A 24992-nucleotide genomic window follows, 5' to 3' on the forward strand; every position below is an offset into this window, starting at 1 on the left:
GGAGCCATCTACAGAATACCTCAAAGCAGCTCATAAGCTACTAAGAGAGGTTCACAGGACAGCTAATTAAGAAAAACATGCCATTAGGTATAAAGAAACCAGGGACATTAGGAAAAACAGGTTTTTACACAAATCGAAAGCCACAGGTTGGGAAATGCAGCACTGACTTTTACAAATTAGCTACCTTCCATATGGGCATCTCTATACAGTGTCCAGTAGAGAGTAGCAGCAAGATTTTTGTTTTGTTTTTTAAAAGATAATTACACATTCCACCAAGAACTACAGAGCAAATTAGTTATCTGTGAGTCTCACAGTCTTGATAAGCATATAAAAAAATTCCTTAAATTTCTAATTATTACCTTTTCCTGTCTTTTTTCAAAAGAGGATTTAACATCATCAGAATCTTTCTGTACATTTAAGATACTTGTATCCTCACTTTCATCATCATTTGGCAAAGCAAAGGTCACTCTTTTTGAGGTTTCTTTATGTTGTTTACTGTCTTCACTTTCTTCAAGGTCATTATCTTCATCCCTATAATACCAAAACACATATGAAAGAATAATACACTATTTTTCATTAGGAAAACAAAAACCAGTTTTTCTAGTAACTAAAGATATTTTATATACCTAATGCAAATAGTCAGAATTTCAAAGTCATTCAGTTATTAAGGACAGAAGATATTATTTAGGTGAAATAGACCAAAGAGTGTGCTATTTCTATAATTATAGAAAGTAAATTATTCCTCAATCTATAATATAAATGTATCCACAAAAGTAACAGTAAGGTATTTTTAGTGGCACAAAAAGCAAACAAAAGCTCCTTGTAACAAAGGCCTGATTTCTACTGCCAGTGATATTTACCTTCACTAGGTGATCTCGAATGCCTCTTTTAAACTCAGAGACTTTCTTCTGGCTATCTTGAGACTATCTGATCTTAGAGAATATAACTACCTAAGACACACATATTTGACAACTATGAGTACACACATATATTGGGTGGCTCTAGCTTCAATGTAAAGGATTCAAAATACTCACATTTCAGAAATGCTCTCTTCTTCATCAGCAATTTCTTCCTCTTCTTCATTTGAACCCAGTTCATCATGAACACTTGCTAGGTCTTCATCACTTTCAACTGGATCAAAGAAGTCTTTGTATTTGAGGTTTCTGGAACTTTTACCTGACTAAAGTAAAAAAGATGTTTCAAGTTTTCAATTAAGGACAGAATAAGACATTAAATCATATATATGTGTATGCATATTACATAAAGGGAACTGGCAACTGACAACTTTATCATAAAGCCCTAAGAACTACTAGACTATGAGAAACTAGAAGAAAGTATAGATTCATTTATAACCAATTAAGACAAAGCACAGTATTCCTAATGCTAAAGCTTTTAACCATAATTATTTCTGAAATATCCCTGCCTACAGTATACAAATGTCTTCCTCTCCCTATTATTATTTTTAGTGTTTGGTGAGAATATGTTTGAGGGAAATTCTAAATACCTCTAACATGGGTGATTAAGGTTCTTATGCTACAGTATTCTGTGATAAGGAAATGATAGCTTTGGTTTAATTTTTCTAGTCCATTGTTCTCAACTGATGTAAATATTTCACTCATGCTCTGGTTGAGTTTTGAGGTATTTTAAACCTCCTCTCAAGAAACAAAACAAAACACACAAAAAACAAACAAACAAACAAAAAGAAACAAAACAAAATCTAACTTTAAGGAGGTAAAAAGTCCTTCTCTCTTCCCCCCAAAAACTTTACCTTAGGTTTTTGACTTCCAAACAGTTCTCCTTCATCTTCATCAGAATTAATGTCTTCAAAAAAATCAATATCTTCCTCTTCCTCATCATCTTTCTGTTGTTCTTCCTTTTCCATGTTTTCTAAAAAGGTCTCCATTTCAGATAGCTTGAAAAATTTATCATCTACCACCGACTTCTCTCTTAGTTTCCTAGGGACTTTGTCTGGCACCTTGCTTTGTTGCTCCAATTTGCTAATGTCAAAATCAAGATCTGAATCTTCATCACTGAAAACTGGACTTTTCCTCAGATCAACTTTGCTCAAGTTTTTAGCTCTCTCATCCCCTTTAGGATTATTACCACTCAGGTCAGCCACTTCCTCCTCCACCACATCTTGTTTGAGGGCCTCCTGGCCATCAGACTCCACCTCTGAGCCATCCTCTTCACACTCTCGCTCTTCAATCTCTGGAAGAAGACTGATGTCTTCATCTTTAATGGTTTTGCTAACTGCATTCTGGAAGTACTGTAAAATTGGTTCATTTTGCAATTCTAGTTGTTGCCAAATCTGCTCATCATCAAAATTGTCTATCACCAGTTTTTGTAACGGACTTCCGTGCATCCTGCCATTCTCTAATATTTTATTAAAATCATAAAGTACTTTTGTTAATGAAGTGAAGTTTGATGCCAATTCATCTTGAATCCTATTAAGGGAGCACAGGGAGAAAGTTTAAAGAGATTTATAATTACAGGCAATAATTTCACAGCACTGTGAATTAAAAAGAACCCCGACTCTTGTGCAAAATCTAATTTGAACGAAATGTCAATTTTAAGTATAGAAGCTGGCCCCGAAGAGTATATTATCTTGCTAAAGAGCCACATTAATATAATAAACTAAGTGTCTGTGAAATCTGCTGTATAGATTTTAGGCAGGGAAACTATTATGCACCTCTTTGCCTAAAGATATTTAGTGAATCTCAGCCTTAAATGCTCAACTCTGCTATATTATATGCCACTCCATTCGCTCAGCCAATGGTTAACACTTGTTTTGGCAAGAGTGCTCAGAAAATAACCTCTCTGAAGATATGACATCTGAAATGAGACCTGAAAGGAGATGGTCTTTAAAAGATCTGGAAACATATATTCCAAGCAGAAAAACATTGAAAACAAATTTCCTAAGATGGAAATGAGCTTGGTGAGTTTGAGGAACAGAAATGCCAGTGTGGCTAAAGTGTGTTGAAGGCGGCAGAAGGCCAGGGAGGTAGATGGGAGCGGAATTAAGGCAGGGCTCAGAGATAGAGTCTGCGGTTTTAAGTGTAAAGAGAAGCCATCAGAAGATTTTAAGCAGAGTAGCAAAATGATATTAATTTACACTTTGGAAAGATGGCCAACGGAGGAAAAGGAATCAAAGCACAGTGACAAGGCTGACACAGCCATCCAGGCAAAGGATAAGAACTGTGCGAGAGTTAAAAATGCAGATGCAGTAAGAAGCAGTCAAACTGAGACTATAGTTTGAAGGACAGGATTTGCTGACGAATTAATGGTAGAAATGAGAAAAATGAAGATATCAAGTAAGTAATTATATGTGTGAACTGAAAAAACAGAGTTGCCATTTACTCAGGGAAGGCAGGTGGTGGGAGCACGCGGGAAAAATTTCAGGGAAGGCAGAGCATAGCAGAGTAAACAGAAACAACAGTTCTGGTCTGCCTGGGTGACTCAGTGGTTGAGCGCCTGCCTTGGGCTCAGGTCGTGATCCTGGGGTCTTGGGATGCAGTCTTAAATCCGGCTCCCACTATGGAGACTGCTGCTCCCTCTCCTGTATCTGCCCCTCTCGCTGTGTCTCTCATGAATAAATAAAACCCTAAAAAAAAAAAAAAAACCGCTTCACTTTAGACATAAGAAATTTCAGATGCTGAGAGAGCAGATGGCTGTTGCCACTATGAGCTTGAAGCTCAAGGGAAAGGTCACGCGTGAAATACAAATCCAAGAGCCATACTTTCATAGATCCTACTTTATCAAGTCCTTCAATGAAATACAAGGAACTTGTGTTGGGAAGAAAAATGAAAGACAGTCCTAATTCTCAAGAAGCTCATCGAAGCGGGGTGGGGCGGGGGGAGGATAGGTAAACAGCAAATTTAATACTTTCTCTAAAGTATGATAAATAAGCACTGAGTGGTTTGGGAGCATGTTGGAAGATCAGCCGGCCTAGTGCGCTTCTGTGGGAAGTGCAGCGGTGCGAAGTCCCAGGGGGAGCCTCTGGGAGTTAAAAATCGAGTCTAGTTTTGTTAGCATGCAGCCGACAGATCTGCACTATATAGCTTTTTTTTTTTTTTTTTTTAAGATTTTGCTTATTTATTCATGAGAGACACACAGAGAGAGACAGAGACACAGGCAGAGGGAGAAGCAGGCTCCCTGTGGAGAGCCCGATGCAGGACTCGATCCCAGGACTCCAGGATCATGACCTGAGCTAAAGGCAGACGCTCAACAGACTGAACCACCCAGGCGCCCCATGCACTGAACATTTAAAATTTAAAAGTTTTGATGGGCCAAGGGAGCGTAAAGTATCTGGAATGTGGGGGAAACAGATGTAGGCTTCCCTGTATCTTCCCCCTACTGCAGAACTTGCAAAGGGCCAGCAGTCGGCACCCACGTGTGAGACCTGGGCGACACCCCCGAACCCAGGCTCTGTTCACTTACGTGAGAAAGCGCTCTGGCTGGCCGGTGGCTTTACCGACCTCCTTCAGGCACCGCTCCAGGGTCTGTCGACGCCAGACCCGCGGGTCCATCGCTGTCCGCGCTCGGGACACAGCGCCGCGTGCACAGGAAAAGGTCCGACCGGAAACCGCGCCACAAAAACGCGCCCCGCGCAACCTGGGCCGGGGAGGAGAAGGTTCCGCGGCGCACAGGTTCCGGACACACCCCCTGCCAGAGCCAATGGCAGCGCAAGAACTTTCACGGGGCCGTAGGTCAGTTCTAGCGCCTTTGAACTTTCTCCAAACTTACTGTTTTGTATTCCTGAAAGGCCCGCAGGGGTGATGCGTCCTTCGTTTACGTTTCTGCTTCAGACGCACTGGGTGGCTTCGACACGTCAGGCAAGAGCGAGCCCCTCGGCGGCACCGCGCGCCGCGCCCCCAGGCTCTCAGGCCCCGCCCCCGGCCGCCTTACCCCGCCGCTCGGCGGAGCTCCTCCCCCGCCCCCCCACGTGAAGCCTCCCGGGGCTCCGCGGCTCACTTCCCAAGATGGCGCGCATGTGGAAAGTGGCGGCGGTGGCGGCGGCGGCGGCGGCGGCGGCGGCGGCGGCGGCGGCGGCGGAGGGCGCAGCAGGTGAATACCCCGCGCGGTCCGGCCTGCCGGGGAGCGGGGCGCGCGGGGCGCGAGCGCGGGGGCTGGCGGAGGAGGCCGGCGGCCGGAGCACCCGCGTCCCTGGGCTTGGGCACCTGTGAGCCCCTGTGGGCGGGAGGGACCTCCCGGGAACGCCTCAGGGGAGCGTGGGGTTTCCTCACAGCGTTCGAGCCTCCCTGGCACCCCCCGCCCCGGGTGTGTGCACTTGACCTTGCCATCTGTACATTGAGGGGCGCCTGCGTGGCTTAGTTGATTAAGCGTCTGCCTTCGGCTCGGATCGAGATCCCTTTGCCCTGGGGTAGAGCCCCACGTCAGGCTCTCTGCTCCAGGGGGAGCCTGCTTCTTCCTCTCCCTCTGCCTGCTGTCCCCCTGCTTGTGCCCCGCCCCCCGCCCCGTCAAATAAAATAAAGAAAAAAAAAAAAAAAAAAGATAGGTGACCCCAGAGGGGGGAAGGGACCTGCCCACGGGGACAGACGGCCCGGCTGGGACAGAAGTGGGTGAAAAAATGGCAGAGGGACAGTGAGTTCTGATCTCCGTGCACTCTAGGAGAGTGGGGCGAGTCCCTTTAAGAAACGTAGGCTGGGGGCACCCGCGGGGCTCAGATGACATACAGTGATAAGTGTATGAGAAATGTTGTGACTGGTTGAGAAAGACTGTAGTGGTCAATAAAGAATTGGTTAGGGGCACCTGGGTGGCTCAGTGGTTGAGCATCTGCCTTTGGCTCACGGCTGACCCCGGGGTCCTCGGGTGGAGTCCCCCGCATTGGTCTCCCCGCAGGGATCCTGCTTCTCCCCCTGCCTATGTCTCTACCACTCTCTATGTCTCTCATGAATAAGTAAATAAAAATCTTTAAAAAAAAACAAACGTAAGCCGAAGTCCTAAGTACTTCCAGTATCCTAGGAACACTTGGAGGTCAGTAAAGAACACCAAGAGTATTGTTTCCCTCCTGCCCTAATATATTTGCTATTCTCTATGTAAACAGGAAAGACAAAGGCAGACGAATTTGGAAAGTTCCTTGAGTCCTCTAAACCTCTGTTAAAAAAAAAAAAAATAGACTCAGTAATGACAGAAACTCAATTTTTCTGACTCTCAGGCTACCCACTTTCTCCTGTTTCTCTCTTTTTCCTCTTCTTTGTCAGAGAGCCACTATTTGAATTCTGAAATTTCTTATTAGGAAGAGTGCCAAGTGTGTAACGTGTCCAAAGTTATTCCTGAACATTTGCCATAAGCCTTCAGCTTAGCACCTTCAGAAAGTATTCAGGGGGGTGAGCCTTTAATAATGTTAGATCTCTTTGCTGGATAGTGCTGTCTCTGGTCAAACTTAACAGTTCTAGTCCTCCTTTGAACTCCCATCTCAAACTAACCAGTTCTTTTTCTTTTTTTCCTCTTTTTAAAGATTCCATTTATTTATTCATGAGAGACACAGAGAGAGGCAGATACATAGGCAGAGGGAGAAACAGGCTCATTGTGGGGAACCTGATTCAGGACTCCATCCCAGGACCCCGGGATCATGCCCTGAACCAAAGGCAGATGCTCAACCACTGAGCCACCCAGGTGCCCCTAACCAATTCTTTATTGACCACTACAGTCTTTCTCAACCAATCACAACATTTCTTATACACTTATCACTGTATGTCATCAGGGCTAAGTGATGGGCCACATACAAAGAAGTGCTCCATAATAGTTTTAGTTATTTCAGTACGTTATCAGTTTAAAGAGGTGATAGGTATACATGAAAAAATATTATAACAGGCTGAGCACAGCTTGTTGAAATGAATCTAATTAATAGGTGATTCTCAAGTGTTGATAATAACACACGCTTAGCTTACACACGATTGCAAGTAACACTTTCCAAAAAACAAAGATAAAAAAATAAGAAAGTGTTGTCTCTTATCATCTCTTAGGAAGCCATCTGTTAGAATGTAGATATTGTACATAAAACATACACTAAGGATATTAAAAACTGAGAATCAAAGGAATGGTAAAAATTTCAGAGGAAAAAGAATTCAACATCATGGTTTAACAATATCAACTTTGATGCAGACAGACCTGGGCTTGAGGCCCAGCTTAGTACGACCTTGAAGAAATTACTTAATCAGGCCTATTTTCCATGTTTGCAAATGGGAAAAATAATATTGTCTGATGCACAGAGTTATGGTGAAGATTAAAGTGTTTCCTGAACTATTACTGTTATGTCTATTTTATGGTCATGAGGACTAATAGGCAGAGCTAGACTACCACATGATATATTCCCACTTCAGAATTCATGATTTCACAGTTTGCTTAGGCAAGATTACAGATTTAAGCAAGCTTACATGGTAGTATTGTTGCATAACTCTAACAATGAAATAAAGCCATGGGTCTCTCCTGATGAGTGAGGTCAAATCAGCAAGATGGTACACCATGTTATGCCACAGGATTCAGTTCTCTACTGTTGGTAAACCCCAGCAGTGTGTAGAATGCCTAGAGACTAGAGCATATCTGCACTGGGGATAATAACCAGCTTACACATTCTTGAAAGGCAGAATTGTTACCAGTTTCCACTTCTCTGTGATATTAAAAGGAGTTTTCAAGTTAAAGCAATAGTCACAAGCAGTGTGGATGAGTTAGAGGGTTATTATAAACAACTAATTTTAACTTGAAAAAATTGTAAATCACTATTCTTGTATCAAAAAGCAAAAAGAGGGGACCCCTGGGTGGCTCAGTGGTTGAGCCTCTGCCTTTGGCTCAGGTTGTGATCCTCGGGGTCCAGGGATCGAGTCCTGCATCAAGCTCCCCACAGGGAACCTGCTTCTCCCTCTGCCTATGTCTCTACCTCTGGCTCTGTGTCTCTTGTGAATAAATAAAATATATATTTTTAAAAAAAGGCAAAAAGAAGACTGTGCCTCTAATACCTTTCAAAAGCATTATTCCACCAGGATGTCAGTAGTTACTAAATACTGTAGTTTTATGAAATCATGATGTCAGTAATCACTGAATACTGAAATACTACCAAAGATCTTCTAAAATCACAGCCCACACAGTAAGTTTTCCAGAGTAAAAGGAGAATAGACTCCTTATTGTAAAAAGTAGCAAGTTGTGGATTGATGAAATGATGCAGGGAATACAGAAATACTATGTATGCCAAAACATTGGCAAAAATACCAGTAATATTTAGTGTTTGAGTAAAATTTTTAGCATAACTCTAGTATATATGTATATAGGGTAGGTACACAGTTTTTTTCCTTTAAAAGCATAACATATGTTAGAAGTCAGAGATGCTTGCATTTATAAGTAAGTTATTATGTAACCTTCCTGTAAGTGCCCATAATGATAGTTCTTGGTATTTGTTATGTACTTGTGCCAGGCACTTTTCTAAACCCTTTGTATATATTATTCATTTTAGCCTCATGACAGTTCTATGAGGTAGGTATTATCTTCCTATATGAGAAAAGAAAGATAGAGTGGGTAAGTAACTAGCCGAAGTTACAGAATGAATAGTAGGTCAAGATTTAAACCAGGGCAGTGTAACGCTGGAGCCCACATTCTTAACTGTAACACATGCTGCTTGTCATATGATACTTAATCACAAAACCTAAAAGTAAACATATAAATAATAATTTGAATATTGGAGAAGAGACATTTTTATATGTGTATTTTTAGAAATACTTTTATTCAGTAGTTAATGGGGGGTATTAAGAGGAAGGGAATGTAATTTCCAACAAGTCATACTTTATGGCAAGAACTGAATACTAATAATATATATATATGTATATTTTGGTAAAGTATATAGACATCATCCTAAGAGAAAAGTAAAATGAAAACAATGTATTCCAAAGGCTGGCTTTGATTTACTCTGCTATTTTATTAGATGCTTGAACCTTAAATAACTCCCTTTTTCTTTTATTGTGGTTAAATATACATAACAAAATTTGCCACTTTAACAATATTTAGGTGTACAGTTCAGTGGTATTAAATACAATTGACCCTTGAACAAAACACAGGTTTGAACTGCATGGGTCCAGTTATACTCATAATTTTATAGTACAGTACTGTAGATATATTTTCTCTTACAATTTTCCTAATATTTTCTTTTCTCTAGCTTACTTTGTTGTAAGAATATAGCATATAATTACATATAATGTAAAGTATGTGCTAATTGACTGCCTATGTTAATCAGTAAGACTTTTGGTCAACAGGTAAGATTTTGGGTAGTTGAAAGTTATGTGCGTTTTTTTTACTGTGTTGGTGATCAGCACTCTGAGCCTCCCGTTTTGCTCAAGACTCATCTGTATCGTCGTATTGTGCAGCCATCACAACCATCCAGCTCCAGAACTTTTCATCATCCCAACCTGAACCTCTATACCCATTGATAAATAAGCCCGTTATCTCCTACCCCAACCTCTGGGAAACTACTATTCTAATTTCTATGAAATTGACTAGTCCAGTTGCTGTATTAATGTGGAATTATACAGTATTTGTTCTTTTGTTCTAAGGCTTGTTTCTCTTAGCATGTTTTTAAAGTGTATGCATGTTGTACCATGTGTCAGAACTTCATTCCTTTTAAAAGTTGAATAATATTGCATTGTACATGTATATCACATCTTATACTTTCATCTGTCGATGGACACTTGGGTTATTTCCAGATTTTGGCTCTTGTGAATAATACATCTATGAACATGGATATAGAAATATCTCCTTGAAGTCCTATTTTCAGTTCTTTTAAATATATACCCAAAAGTGGGATTGCTGGATAATATGGTAATCTTAGGTTATGACCCTATCTTTAAGGAACATAATACTTCACAAAAAATCAGAAGAAGCTCAGAAAAATAAATCCTATGAGTACACACAATAAATTCCAATTTGGCTTGCAAAGGATGGACTCATGAAAAAAGGTGTTTTGAAAATAGAAGATGATCCTCTTAGGAGACAACAGTGGCCAAGTTTTAGGACTGTAAGGAGAGATTTACTTTTATTATGGAGTCATGTGTATGTGGGGGTACAGAAACACAGTCTGTTTACCGACTGTGATGAGTAAAAAGTTATTCTTAGCAGAGTTTTAAACAGGTTGAAAATAGTATATGATGCTGTGACATCCACTGGCTGAATGCAGAAAACATAGGGGCTTCTCACCAAACAACTTGAAGGCACTTCTGATGAATGGCTTTCTAAGTATGTTATATTTCCTCAAGCAAGATATACGAAAGTTCAGACTTTAACAAACTATTACATGTTCTAAATTTAGGTTATGTTATGTAAAGTTTGCACAATTTTGCAAATGTATAAGAAAACATTGAATTATACACCTCAAATGAGTGAACCTAATAGTGTTTAAATTATATCTCAGTGAGAAGTTAGGAAGACCTTACTACAAGTGACTACTCACAATTTTGTGACACTATGTACATATTTAACATAATTTCTTTTTTAAACAGTAAGTACCCTTAATGCAGTTGAGTATAGGCCCTTGTAGCTAAACCTTTAACTTATTTGGAGCCAGTGTTTGGGAAGACTGGTCTGAAATAAATGCAATCTGAATGGAAGGAAATGCAATGTTATTTTTAAGTCAAGGCATTGAAAGTATTTAGCAAGTGCTGATAGTGAGGGAAAGATAAGAATTAGAGTTAACATACACACCAGATTTGGTAAGCTGTCTATTTCTTATATGTCAGATTCCTGATTTGTGGAAGTCCTTTGTTTTTTTTAAATCTGTAGATACTCATCTTTGCAATCCTATTGGGTTTTAACACTCCTGGGTTTTTTTGTTTTTATTTTTTTTAAGATTTATTTATTTATTTATTTATTTTTTGTGGAAGTCCTTTGTTTTTTTTAAATCTGTAGATACTCATCTTTGCAATCCTATTGGGTTTTAACACTCCTGGGTTTTTTTGTTTTTATTTTTTTTTAAGATTTATTTATTTATTTTTTAATTTTTATTTATTTATTCATGATAGTCACAGAGAGAGAGAGAGAGAGGCAGAGACACAGGCAGAGGGAGAAGCAGGCTCCATGCACCGGGGGCCCGATGTGGGATTCGATCCCGGGTCTCCAGGATCACGCCCTGGGCCAAAGGCAGGCGCCAAACCGCTGCGCCACCCAGGGATCCCCTTAAGATTTATTTATTTGAGAGTGTGTGTGTTCACATGAGGGGGGTTGGCAAAGGGGGAGAGAGAGAGTGCCAAAGAAATCTGTGTGATCTCACCACCCTGAGATCATGCATGACCTGAGCTGAAATCTAGTTGGCCGCTTAACCTGCTGAGCCACCCAGGGTTCCAACAGGCTTAAATACCTGATTCATTTACATATTTATACATTGTAGTTTATTGTAAAACTATATGGAATAGTCACAAATTATACATTACAGAATTCAAAGTAATGCAGTTAGTTGTACCTTTCTGAGATGGGAGGCAGAGAAACCTGAAACTAGAGTTGTGAATTCCTACCAGTCAGAGGGCAACTTAAATTAAAAATATCATTTAAAATTTGCCAGAGGCATGGGATGCCTGGGTGGCTCAGTGGTTGAGTCTGCCTTCGGCTTAGGGTGTGATCTTGGGAACAGGAATCAAGTCCCACATCTGGCTCTCTGCAAGGAGCCTGCTTCTCCCTCTGCCTATGTCTCTGCCTCTCTCTGTGTGTCTCTCGTGAATAAATAAAATCTTTAAAAAATAAATTCCACTTTATGAATATGAATCATTTGCCATTGGTCATGAAAGTGCTGTCATGTCATAGTGCTGTCATGAAAGTTTGTATCCAGTTTTTGTTTGAGTACATATTTTCAATTATTTTAGGTACCAAGGAGTGGAATTTCTGAGTCACATGCTAATTGTATATTTAATTTCTTGAGTTTTCCATACTGTTCCATGGCAGCTCTATCATTTTACATTCTTACCAGCAATGTACAGCTCTATCATTTTACATTCTATCAGTGTACATTCTTACCAGCAATGGTACAAGCAATATACCAGCATTGTCCAGTTTCTCCATATCCTCATGATCACTTGTAGTTGTGGGTATGAACTGGTATCCTATTGTGTTTTTTATTTACCTTTCCCTAACAGCTAATTATACTGAGTATCTTATATATTTTTTGGCCATTTTTAAGTTCTTAACCCTTCTTTTTTTAAAAGTTTGTTTAAGTAATCTACCCACAGTGGGACTCCACCTCATGACCCCGAGATCAAGAGACTCATAACAAGTGAACCAGCCAGGCGTCCCTCTTAACCCTTCATTTTAAAGAAGTTGAATTATTGAATTCTCACGGGGTTTATTTTTGTTCTATTCCTAGGGACCTAATAAAGCCAATAAGGTAATACCTCTTTCCTCAAACTAATTTAAATTTCTAGAGATAAGGTAATCCTATAACTACAAAGTCTTGACTTTCACATTATATAAAGATGTTATCTTTCTACTGTCCTAACATATAATGAAGATTTTGTGTTCCATTAAAAAGAAAAAGAGCCAGTCATTCTAATAACTCCTTCTCCCATTTCCAAATGAGAAGGTGATTATGGAGAAAGGTAGACAGACTACAGGGATGCTTCCAATAACATGATTTGCTTGGGCTTCCTTCTCAGTGTCAAAAGTGTTGGAATGTTCCCCAACAAACTGGAACAGTGTATAAAACTTCACCTTCATTTGGACATCTTGTAATTTGTTCCTCTGATATTTCTCTATGTTCCATTGCTAGTAATAGGAGGCCTGCCAAGAAACCACCAGCTGCCCATCTCTTATAGAGATAACACTGATAAGAATTCAGAAATACCTAAACTCAATATTTGACATACCCTTAAAATTTCACAGTGCAAACGACTTTTTTTTGATGTGCATTTTACTCTAAAGATCACTGGCCTTAGCTACAATTTTTTTTTTAATGCAAATACATTCTGTATTGGACTTTCATTGCAAAATGCACAGATAGGGATGCAAGGAAAGAAAGGAAAAGCAGTTTGACCAATGATTTTGTTGGTTGTTGACATTTTTAAAATTTGCTACCACCATGCTCTCAAGATAAATTCTTGGTCTCCGCAGATTACCCTGAATACCAGACAGTTAGCAAATGATCATTTTATGTCAGTAACAATAAGAATGGCTGAATTTATTCTACACCTATTATGTATGCTTGGCACTGTATTATATTTTTTGCACCAAATATCTAATCTTTACAACAAACTTAGCAAGGTAGATATTTAGCAGGTAGTACCAGAATTTTTTTTAGCTGAAGTAAAATATAAGAGAGTAGAAACTATCAGACCACATCACATCTATTGAGAATCAGATCTGCTTTTTATGAAATTTTCTTTCACTTGTACATTTATGTATTTGTGTACTAGGTTGGAGTACACTTGAACTTCATAATATGGTGAATCCAAGAATTGATCTGTGTCAGCCTATTGATAATGACAACCTTTGGGTATTTCAATAATCAGTAATACAGGCTTGAGCATAGCAGAAGAGTATCTTAGGCTGAATTTTGCCTTCTTCTGACTTATGATGCATCGTGTTTGTCAAGCAGAGTACCATGTACTGGTTACCAGTGCCAGGGGAGAACTCTAAACACTACTCCCTGTTTCATCTTAGTATCAGAGTCTTCAAAGAAAACACAAGCAGTATGATAGAATAGTGCTTTACTTACACAGAAAGGAGACAGCTAGATTACCTTTAACGGTGAGTGTTGGTCCACCATTGTCATTGGGTCTTTATCAGTGGCTGGTGCAGGACAGTTTATCTATACACACACCTCTTATGCCACAGTACAAAAAAACCCTGTCCCCTCTCTGCAGAGGAGTGACATAGCAATGAGGTTCGCCCTATGATGCACACATTTTAAGCTGAGACAAAAGAGCATTCACGGAGTCTGAAAGAGGGAAATCTACTCCCAGGACAAGGTGATAAGCCCTGCACAGGCCGAGTGGGCTCTTTATATCTCCTGGTAAGGAAGTTTCATCCTTCTGCAGTTGAGTGGGGGTTGAAAGACTACACTCATGAGACTGCCTTTCCCCACAAGGTTTGTGATCTTTAATAGTGTCACTTTAATTTCCTCATTATCAGCAATTTCAGTAAAGGGAAATTGTTAGCTGGAGCTCTGTGTTATTAAGTACTGTTTAAAGTGTTTTCCATTAAAAGCTAAACCTAATTGTTTTAGAATATGTATTTTTCAGTTCGGTATTTTATGCCTTTTATATTAAGTGATGTAGTATTACAACATTATTTTTAGACCTTATATATGTCTATAGCTTTCATTCTGGGGAGAATCTGGCTCTTAAAGTCCAGTGTGGTGGGGACTGGGGAAACAGTAATCCACAGGGAGAACACATTACAGGTCTCTTCAATTTCTGAATAAAAGAGATTTCTTCACATTCAGAAGTTCTGTTTCTAATTCTTCACAATTACAAAAAGAAGCATTTTTAAAAATCTGGTCTCAGAGGGAATTCTCATAAGTTTAAGAACTCTCTTAATCTTCCCAACAGTGAGATATTTTGCTTAGTAATCATTCAAAAAAATCACATTAAAAAGCACTGCAAAGCTTTTTATGGCTTTAATACATATTACAGAATATAAGACAAAAAAATTGGTTATAGGTAGGGATGAAAATTGCATGTTCTTGTTTAAATATGTGTATTTCACTGTCACGTTCAAACTTAACCTCTTGTGAAATGTAGAGAATAGCAAGTAATTCTTAGTGCTGTGCAGTTATCCTTTAAGTGTTATCAGTAAATAGAAATTATTATGAAAAAATGCCGTCTTTGTTTTAAATCTGAAAAGCTCAGAATTAGTTTTTAGTTCAGACAGTTGTTTCAGAGCAGAGTAATTTGACCTATTTTTTCCATTTATCTCACCGATTTAATTTCAGGAATTAAAACCAGAATAGGTATATAAATGATTTTTACATGTATTATTCATTTAGTTTTTTTTAAAAATTAATTTTATAAATCCATTAGTTTTCAAAAAGAAGGATACCAATGGCTGTTCCATTTTTCAGGGTTTTTTTCTAGGCTTCAGACACCGGTTTCAAAAGTGAGAACTTTTTCCACATCACAGTCCTCGCTTCAAGTGGCAGGCCCTGTGTGGAACCTGGGTCGACTCAATCACATAGCAGTTGCAGTGCCAGACTTGGAAAAAGCCAAGGCATTTTATAAGAATATTCTGGGGGCCCAGATAAGTGAGGTGGTCCCTCTTCCTGAGCACGGAGTATCTGTTGTTTTTGTCAACCTGGGAAACACCAAGATGGAGCTGCTTCATCCATTGGGAAATGACAGTCCAATTGCAGGTTTTCTGCAGAAAAACAAGGCTGGAGGAATGCATCATATCTGCATTGAGGTATTTTATTTCAATGTTTAGTGTTTTCAAATTTCTCTTTTACAAAGTGCCTTTTACTCTTTAAGACTACATATTGTCACTGTCATCAGAAGCTGGTATTAAGTTTTTAAAAGGGAATGGTAATACTGGTCTTACTCAAAGATGGATCCATGGATATATTCTCTTTCCCTTTAGAAAACTAAATAATAATATATTTTATTGAAGTCTAGATTTAATGGCCACAACAGAGGCCACCAAAGCTGACCAAAATAGATTTGCATCTCTGCTATAGTACTTATTAATTACACGCAACCTCCCATGTAATTAGGAATACAGCTGCTTTCACTGTTACATACAAGGCAATTAGAAGAAGCAGTTTATAAATTATAAATTTTATAAATAAAGTTTATAAATTATAAATTAGAAGAAGACTATAAAGAATTTCCATATACATGCTAAGTATTCTTAGGATTATTTTCTATCCTTAACATTCTAATAACTTCTTCCTTATTACAAAAGCAATACACTTTCAATTGGTGACTGATTTTTAAGACCTTTCAATTGCATCTGCTTAATTCCCAAGAAAAACTTGAAATGTTAGACAGGAACATTCTCATTAGAGAGCCTGTATCAAATAACTGCCTTTTGTAATATCAGCAAACTAATTGATTATGCTTTGGTTTAAATCATTTTGATAGGACAATTCTTTTGATAAAAAGAATGGTGTAATTTATTGGTAGGCCTCATTCCTAACTTAGAAGAGAAGGGGGTTGATTCTAGTGTGAATTCAAGGATTTAGTTCATTTTGCAAATATATTTTAGAACCTATAATGTTCACTCTACCAAGTAATAGGATTCAGCAATGAGGAAGAAACGGATCATGTGCACAGTGACAAGGGGCAACTATTTAAACAGGCAGATAAAGCAGCATTAATAGACATGTCTTCTTAGTAACACCAATAAAGGAAAGATTGCTCCTGGCTGGCAGGAGGAGAGGAGAAGGCATCATCACAGGCTTTAAGTTGTAAATGAATGTGAAGGAATTCCCCAAGTCAACAAGAGGAGGAAGATATTCCAGACAGAGGGAATAACATATGGAAAGGAATAGAGTTATCCTAACAACTCATATTGTATCTTCTGGTAGTATATGGAGTATTTAATGTGTACTAATTTCTTTAATTTTCACAGCTACTCTATGAGCGACTTTACTCACCTTTGACAGTTAACTTGCCCATAGTCAAATTATTAGTAACTGGGAAGGCTGAGATTCAAACCTAAATTTGTCCTAATTCCAGGATCTGCACTGTTAGCCATGATGCCAGATTGCCTTCATTATATTGGCTAAGTTTAAAATTTGAGGCTGGGGTGACATAGTATGTTAGGAGCTAAACAAGCCTAATATTTAACCTTTACACCTTTTTTTAGGAGGTTAATTTTGGCTGCAAGTCTTTATGTCAGTGGACTTGAGGGTTTGTCTAAGACACCCCCCCAGGATGAGAAGCAGGATCATCAACCTTTGAATTGACTCTTCCCTTTCCCACACTACAGTGTCTGTTCTACATCAGAGAGCCCATGCCTTCAAAGGAAGCTGCCATGTGAGTTAGAGTTCAGTTAAGTAAAGAACAAAGTTTAAGGTAACAGCTAATCCAAAAGCACAGATTAAAAAGGGGAAATGAAAATGTATGTCAGTATAAAATGAAGATGTATAATAGGAAAAGGTGTGAAAAGTTATTTGCTATGTTAGTATGACATCCCCTGTCCTTGTTCTCTGCTCTTTATAAAAAATAAAGGGGCTTAACTAGATAGATGGATAGATGGATTTTATTTTTCTGTTCTAGATCTAAAAGTGAGGTGACCCAGAGGGGAGAGAAGGCAGAGAGAGAATACAGCACAAATGCCTGTAAGGAGAGGATCTAAATATTACACATATCACCCCTGTTCATGCCCCATGGTCCCAAGCTTAGTCACATGGTACAATTGGCCACAAGTACAGTCTGTAGTCAGTCAGCCATTTATTTAGCGCTCTTCTTCTAAATGATAAATTCACCCCATCAGAGAAGTGACTTTCTTCTTGTAATTATCACCAGGATACTTTATATTCTTTTTCACTGGGGCCTCAAATAAAACCTCTGGGGGATCCCTGGGTGGCGCAGCGGTTTAGCGCCTGCCTTTGGCCCAGGGCACGATCCTGGAGACCCGGGATCGAATCCCACGTCGGGCTTCCGGTGCATGGAGCCTGCTTCTCCCTCTGCCTGTGTCTCTGCCTCTCTCTCTCTCTCTCTCTGTGTGACTATCATAAATAAGTTTAAAAAATTAAAAATAAAATAAATAAAACCTCTGGTTTAGTAGTGTGTCTACTTTGCACAAGCACCTCAGCTTTTAGTTGACTTAACAGAGATTTTAGACAAAATGTACTTTTTTCTCATACGTGGATTAGTATCTCACCCAGTTGTATCAACAGTTATCTGTCCAAGTTGGCTTTTGGTTTCCATTTTTTTCTTTCCAAGTCTCTTAAACTTGTGTGGTTTGCCTTTCATTAAAGGAAGTTTATTTATTTATTTTTTTTAAGATTTTATGTATTCATGTGAGAGGCAGAGAGAGGCAGAGACATAGGCAAGGGGAGAAGCAGGTTCCCTATGGTGAACCCGATACAGGACTTGATCCCAGGACCCTGGAATCACGCCCTGAGTCAAAAGCAGATGCTCAACTGCTGTGCCACCCAGGCGTCCCTCACTAAAGGAAGTTTAGAAGTTACCTCCCCTTGCTTGCAGTATAGACCAAGTAGCCTGCTGTTTTCTGGCACAGCTTTTATTGATGCTGCCAATGTGCACTTCCTGCCCCCTACAGGCCTCTCACTGAAGAAATGATTCTGATATTGAGTAGAACTAGCTATACTTTGACTAAATAACTTAACCAGACAGCAAGGCATGTCACAGTGAAAATCTTTCTTACTCAACAAATTTGTCTTGAAGTTGTAAAAAATATTTAATGTTTCCATGCTAGCTAGTAAACAACTGCTAAACCTCCTGAGTAACATCCCCCTTCCGGAAGCAACCTTCCCTGGGACCCCTGCATAAGGTCCCCTTTACCCTATTTGGTTGATGTCTCTGTTTGCATTATATTGCTGGTTGTTGAGTATTTTCAGTTTCACTTTGATTCTCACTACATAATTTGCTTGGAATATGTAGCTGAACAAAACATGGAGTCCCTATCTTCCTGGAGTTGCCTGCTTGCTTCATTTATTCATACATCCTCTGTATTTTCCACAGAGGATTGGTGGTAACTGACCAAAATACAGTTGATAAGATATAAAATAACAAACATAAGTAATAGTGCAAGTTAGAACAAAAGAGAAATGTAAGGCAAAATAAAACCTTCCCTTTAAGTAAGATTACTATATTTATTTGCTTTACCGAATATCACTTTGTAGTTGCTGAAACAAAAGGGAAAATAAGCAATATTCAAAATAATTATGGCTCCTTCCCCCTTCCTTCCCTTCCTGAACAATTCAGTCTTGAAGACTTAGGTTGGGCACAGCAAAATAGTTGTCCATGTTTGTGGGGAGAGCTGGAGTAGCCCAAAGCAGGGTGTTGGAGCCAGAGTAGGGTAAGAAGAGCATCTACAAGTGGGAGCTGCCTACCTTGGGAGAGCCAGAGACTGAGTAAGATGCCCATGCATGAGTAGGTCCAGCTCAGGGTGACGGGGAGCTCAGATGGAGTGGGAAGTGTAGACAGGTGAGTGGGGAGGGAACAACATGTGGTGAAGAGTGCATTGCTGAAGGAAGGACAGCAGCAGGAATAGGGCTGATTTCTTAGAAGGTTTAATCAAATAAGGAAGTATAGTGAAGATCATGGGAATCAGGTTTACCAGTCTGAGAAATGGCATTACAAGTACAAAAAGGATATTAGATTTTATTTAGAGGTAACCCTCACTGTACCAGGCTGTTGGGGAAAAGCATATGATAAAAATGTTATTTAAAAGAGAAGATTAGGGGCTCCTGGGTGGTTCTGTTGGTTAAGCATCTGCCTTTGACTCAGGTCATGATCCTGGGGTCCTAGGATCAAAACCTGAGTCCACCTCCCTGCTTAGCAGGGAGTCTGTCACTCTCCCCCAGCCCCATTCCCCCTGTTTGTGTGCTCTTGTTCTCTCTCTCTCTCTCAAATAAATGAATTAAATCTCTTTAAACGTAAAAAAAAAATAAGATTAAAAAGTGTAAAGAAATGCAGCCGTTTTATTTTCTGAATAATGTCATAATAGAGAACTTATTTTTTTGTTTATGGCTTTGTATATCTTATAGATCTGTTTCCACTGAGCATATATTCCTTATGGAAGAAAGATTGTAAAGCTAGTAAGACAACTTATTTTTTAAAAGTTCCAGTTTAGGGGCACTTGGGTGGCTCAGTCAGTTAAGCGTCTGCCTTCAGCTCCAGTCATGATCCCAGGGTCCTGGGATCAAGCCCTGCATCAGGCTCCTTGCTCAGCAGGAAGCCTGCTTGTTCCCTCTCCCTCTGCCTGCTGCTCCCCGTATGCTCTCTCTCTCTGTCAAATATATAAAATATATATATATATATATATATATATAAAATTTAAGTAGAAAATAAAAGTTCTATTTCTGGCTTTATGATAAACCCTAGGAGATAGCTAAGTTTCATGAGTGATCTGTATGTCACCAGTTCCCAGATGTGGGAGTTTCATAGAAAGATAACATTTCCAGAGAACAAAACAAAGCAAAACAAAAATGGGCAGTTTAATGAGGTTTTAAACCTTGTGTTATAAGGGAAAAAATGTAAGTTTCAAACTACTGCTAACATCATTTTGTAAAAGAAAGGGCAATTTCTTACCAAGAAAAAATAAGGAAGAGGAGAGATCCTCTTGGAATAAAAAGAGTCCTGTCAACTGAACAAATGTGGAAGTTGAGGTGATTGATATATGCCCTTCTGACATAATTTCCAAGAATACACAAGAACCCTCTGAAACTCCTGCAGAGTAATATTGCTAAGTTTGAATAATTTAGTTTTTAGTTTAGAGCAAGGGATAGAAAAGATAATTGAAACAAATATTTTATCCAGACTCTTAATTTTAACTTTCATGGAGTTCTGTCAATTTGAGGATTAAATTTCATTCATTAGTGATATCATTTAGGATCATTGTAATTTTATATAAAAGCCCAAATTTTTGGAAGTAGTTAAAATATGCACCATTGGAAACATATTATTCTGTATATTACTCAATGTAGAGTTATTGAATCAATATAGTTGTATGACTGAAACTAATATAATGTTGCATGTTAACTATAATTCAATTTTTAAAAATTGGGGAGGGGGGTGGGGCACCTGGGTGGCTTAGTGGTTGAGCCTCTGCCTTCAGCTCAGGGCATCTTCCCAGAGTACTGGGATCAAGTCCCTCATATGAGGCTCCCCTTGAGGAGCCTGCTTCTCCCTCTGCTTATGTCTTTGCCTCTCTTTTGTCTCTCATGAACAAATAAAATCTTTTAAAAAAGAAAAAATATATTTTTTTCAGTAGCATACTCTTCATAATATTTGGTCACTGAGAATTACATACGATTTTTTTAATTTTTTTTTTTTTTAATTTATGATAGGCACACAGTGAGAGAGAGAGGCAGAGACATAGGCAGAGGGAGAAGCAGGCTCCATGCACTGGGAGCCCGACATGGGATTCGATCCCAGGTCCCCAGAATCGCGCCCTGGGCCAAAGGCAGGCGCCAAACCGCTGCGCCACCCAGGGATCCCTACATACGATTTTTAAAAAGATGTTATTTAGTCCCAACTTCTTGCCTTCACAGGTAAGCCTGCATTGATGTTTTTCGAGATGAGACAGTTTAGGACTAGAGAGTATAAGATTTACCTGAAGATTCTGAATTCTGACTGTGACAGCCCAAACATTTTTATTTGGAATACTGGCACTCTTAATTTACAAATGACAGCAGAAAATCAAAATAATTTCCAGTCTTAAGGTACTACCACCAAAAAAAAACCCCAAAAAAACAAAACAAAAAAATTTGATAAGAAGATGAGATAAATAGCCCAGATTTTTACTTCATGGCATTCAAGGTCACACAGAGCTAAAAGATACATTAACTAATGGTACAAAGGATTGTAAAAACAAAATTCATATATGGGTTGTTATTGGCTGTGTTATTTTTATTAGGGGGAAAGACTTAATTTCCCAAATCAAATTGCTTTGCATTTATTATAATCTTAGAGTACATAATGCATCTACTTTCAATTCAGAAAATTATGACAGTATTATTTCTTTGTTTTTACTACTGCCAAGCAAGATACTAGGGAGTTCTTCTGAAGAATTATAAATTTTATAGCAACACTCTAACAAAAGCATAAATATGGTACAAGATCTTTAAAATCAAAATCAGTAACAGAAATAGAAATAGATGCTAGTACAATGTTAATGTAGGCATCAGAGACACAGGAGTCAACCCAACATGCCTTGTTAAGGGTCTCTGTTAATGTAGGCATTTTTTCAAAATATAAGTAATTTATTAAATCATAGAACTATTTCTTGAGTTAAGGAATATCGAAGAGGTAGTATACTAAAAATGGAGATGCAACATCAGAATTGTAGATATTTGTACATGGGTCGAATGTTCTATGATGAAAATATCCATGGTCATATTTAGAGTAGAAGTTACCAAAGGGCACTTGGAAAAAAGTCATGATTCTGTTATGAATTTTTTCAAACATTCAAGAAGTAGAAAAAAGATAATGTTCCCGTCATGCAGATTCAACAGTTTTCAAGATCTTGGCATATTTGCTTTATTTTTTTTTCTTAAAGTATTTAAGTCATTCACAACATGTCATTTTACTTTTATATAGTTTGTGCCTAAATTAAAAATCTTTTGTCACCATCATATACATAGTTCATGAGTCAAATTTATTAGATTGATTCACAAATGTCTCTAGAGTTGACTTACTCTAATCATGACTCAAAGTCCGCTTGTTATAAATGGTTGTTAATCTCTTTAGGCCCTTTTTAAAAATATTAACCTCTTACTAGTATAGTATATTTGTCATGATTGATGAACCAAATTGACGCATTATTACTACCTAAAATCTATATTTATATTTTCTTAGTTTTTACCCAGTGTCCTTTTTATGTCCTAGGATCCCATCTAGGATACCTCATTACATTTAGTTATCATGTCTCCTTTTCTCCTTTGGCTCCTCTTGCCTGTGACAATTTTTCTGTTTACTTGTTTTTGATGACCTTGATATTTTTGAGAATTACCAGTCAGTTATTTTGTAGAAGGTCCTTCAATTGAGACTTTTCTCATGATTTAGACAGACTAGGGTTATTGATTTTTGAGAGGGAGACCACAGAGGTAAAGTGTCATTCTCATATCACATCAAGGATACATATTATCAACATGACTTATTACTGTTGATATTGACCTTTATTCCCTACCTGAGGAAATGTCATCATATTTCTCCACTGTAAAGCTACACTCCCCACCCCCCTTCTCCATAATATAAACTTTGGAAGGAAGTCACTGTGAGGCCAGGGCTGAAGGGAGGGAGAGTTAAGCTCCATCTCCTCGAAAATTCCATAAATTGAAATTTTCCAAATGGAAGATTTGTCTGTTCTTCCCCACTTATTTATTTAACTTTTTGTTACTCAATAATTTACTTATTCATTAAGACGTTTTTTATATCAGTGAAGGTTTATAAGTATTTATACTTTGGGCTGTAATCCAATACCATTTTATTTTGTTGCTTAGATTGTTCAGCTTTCTCAGAAGCGCACTTTGGGTTGACTCCTGTGTCTCTGATGTGACATCTTTTTTGTTTTCCTCCCACACTTCCTTACTTTCTGGCACTGCAAGATGCTCCAACTTATCATCTATATTCCCTGCCCTAGTCTAAAGCCACATATTTCTCCAAGGAGCCCTGGTTCATTTTATTAGAGAATGGTATTAGAAACCAAGATACGAGCTCTAGATATGCTTCTTGCTACCGGAGGATCACCGTTTCTTGGCCTTTTGAGCTAACAGAGCAAGGACATGTATATATTGTATATATACATACATCTATAGATAATTTCTCTGCATAGCCAAACAGAAATTATAAGATGTATATATAGCCTACTTATGAACTCATGAGTTCATACTGGTGTCTCTAACTCTAACCCATTATCACATGGACCACTGTAGCCTTCTTTGCTTGGTTCATAACTGCCCGTACCAACAGTGAGAAACTTGGCTGCCACCATCTGACATCTATTTAATTGTTCAGTTTCAATATGGGTATATGGTGGTTGTATTTGTTTCCTAGGGATACCATAATAAATAACCACAAACTTGGTGGCTTAAAACAGCAGAAATTTGTCTTCTAACTGTCCTAGAGTCCAAAATCAAGAGGAAGAAATATGGAGGGGGAAAAAACAATAGACCATAAGAGAGATGTAGAACATGGTCAAAGGTTTTATCAGTATAGTTGGAATCCCAGAAAAAGAGGAGGGAGAAAATAGAACACAAGTGGCAATTGTAGAAATAGCCTACAAGGACATTACCAATTTGAGGTAAGACATCAACCCCAGATTCAAGCCATGAAAAGACATGGAGGAATCTTGAATATATGTTACTAATGAAAGAAGCCAATCTGAAAAGTCTATCTACTGTGTGATCTAACTATATGACATTCTTGAAAAGGCAAAATACGGAGACACTAAAAAGATCAGTGGTTACCATGGATTGGGAGCGGGAGGAAGGGATGAATAAGCAGAGCACAGAGGATTCTTAAGGTAGTGAAAACACCTTGTATGATACTTTAATGATGGGTACATATCATACATTTATCCAAACCCATAGAATATACAACACCAAAAGTGACCCTACAGTGAACTGCACTTTGGATGATAATGCTGTCAGTATAGGTTCATCAATTGTCACACTCTGATGAGTATGTTGATAATGATGGAAGAAGCTATGCATCTGTAGGGCCAAAGGTTATATGTATGAAATCTCTGTACCTTTGGTCAATTTTGCTGTGACCCTAAAACTCCTACAAAACGTGAAACAAAAAATCTGTAATTCTAGGATTCTGCAATTGATGGAAAAAATATTCTTCAAAAGTGAAAGTGAGAGGAGGACACATGATGAGATGAGCACTGGGTGTTATATGTTGGCAAATTGAATTTAAATAAAAAAATTTTTTTGAAAATGAAAGTGAGGGGCACCTGGGTGGCTTAGTCAGTTAAGAGTGCCTTCAGCTCAGGTCATGATCCCAGGTTCCTGAGATTGAGCCCCATGTCTGGCTTGCTGCTGAGCAGGGAGCCTGCTTCTCCCTCTCCCTCTGCCACTCCCTGTGCTTGTCCTCTCGCTCTCTCAAATAAATAAATCTTTTTTAAAAAATGAAAGTGAAATGGAAGTATCTTACATTGAACAAAAATGAGAGGATTCTTGTCCAGTAGACCTGCACTATGAAAAACCAAAGAAATATTCAGGATGTATATTCAGCCTTCATTCCTTTAGGATGAAGGGAAGTAATACCAAATGAAAATCCAGATCTTTACAAGAAATGAAGAGCACCAGAAATGTTAAATTTGTAGGTTAAAATAAAATAAAATTTTTCTTACCTCAAATTATATGAGATAATTGA

At 38.5% G+C, this 24992-nt stretch overlaps 2 protein-coding genes across 2 annotated transcripts in view; one reads left to right on the plus strand and one right to left on the minus strand.

The window, feature by feature from the left end:
- Positions 1-4705, minus strand: part of MPHOSPH10 (M-phase phosphoprotein 10) — a 23051-nt gene extending 18346 nt beyond the window's left edge. Inside the window, exons 1-4 of the mRNA XM_038532614.1 lie at positions 4438-4705; positions 1769-2444; positions 1035-1180; positions 360-531 (exon numbers count right to left, since the gene is read on the minus strand). Coding sequence (XP_038388542.1) covers positions 360-531; positions 1035-1180; positions 1769-2444; positions 4438-4526 — 1083 coding nt within the window. The 5' untranslated portion in view covers positions 4527-4705. The remainder of the gene's footprint in view (positions 1-359; positions 532-1034; positions 1181-1768; positions 2445-4437) is intronic.
- Positions 4675-24992, plus strand: part of MCEE (methylmalonyl-CoA epimerase) — a 27569-nt gene continuing 7251 nt past the window's right edge. The window contains exons 1-3 of the mRNA XM_038533684.1: positions 4675-4706; positions 5030-5064; positions 15044-15381. Of these exons, the coding sequence (XP_038389612.1) occupies positions 4675-4706; positions 5030-5064; positions 15044-15381 (405 nt within the window). The remainder of the gene's footprint in view (positions 4707-5029; positions 5065-15043; positions 15382-24992) is intronic.

The sequence above is a fragment of the Canis lupus genome, chromosome 3 (assembly GCF_011100685.1).
Source record: "Canis lupus familiaris isolate Mischka breed German Shepherd chromosome 3, alternate assembly UU_Cfam_GSD_1.0, whole genome shotgun sequence".
NCBI lineage: Eukaryota > Metazoa > Chordata > Mammalia > Carnivora > Canidae > Canis > Canis lupus.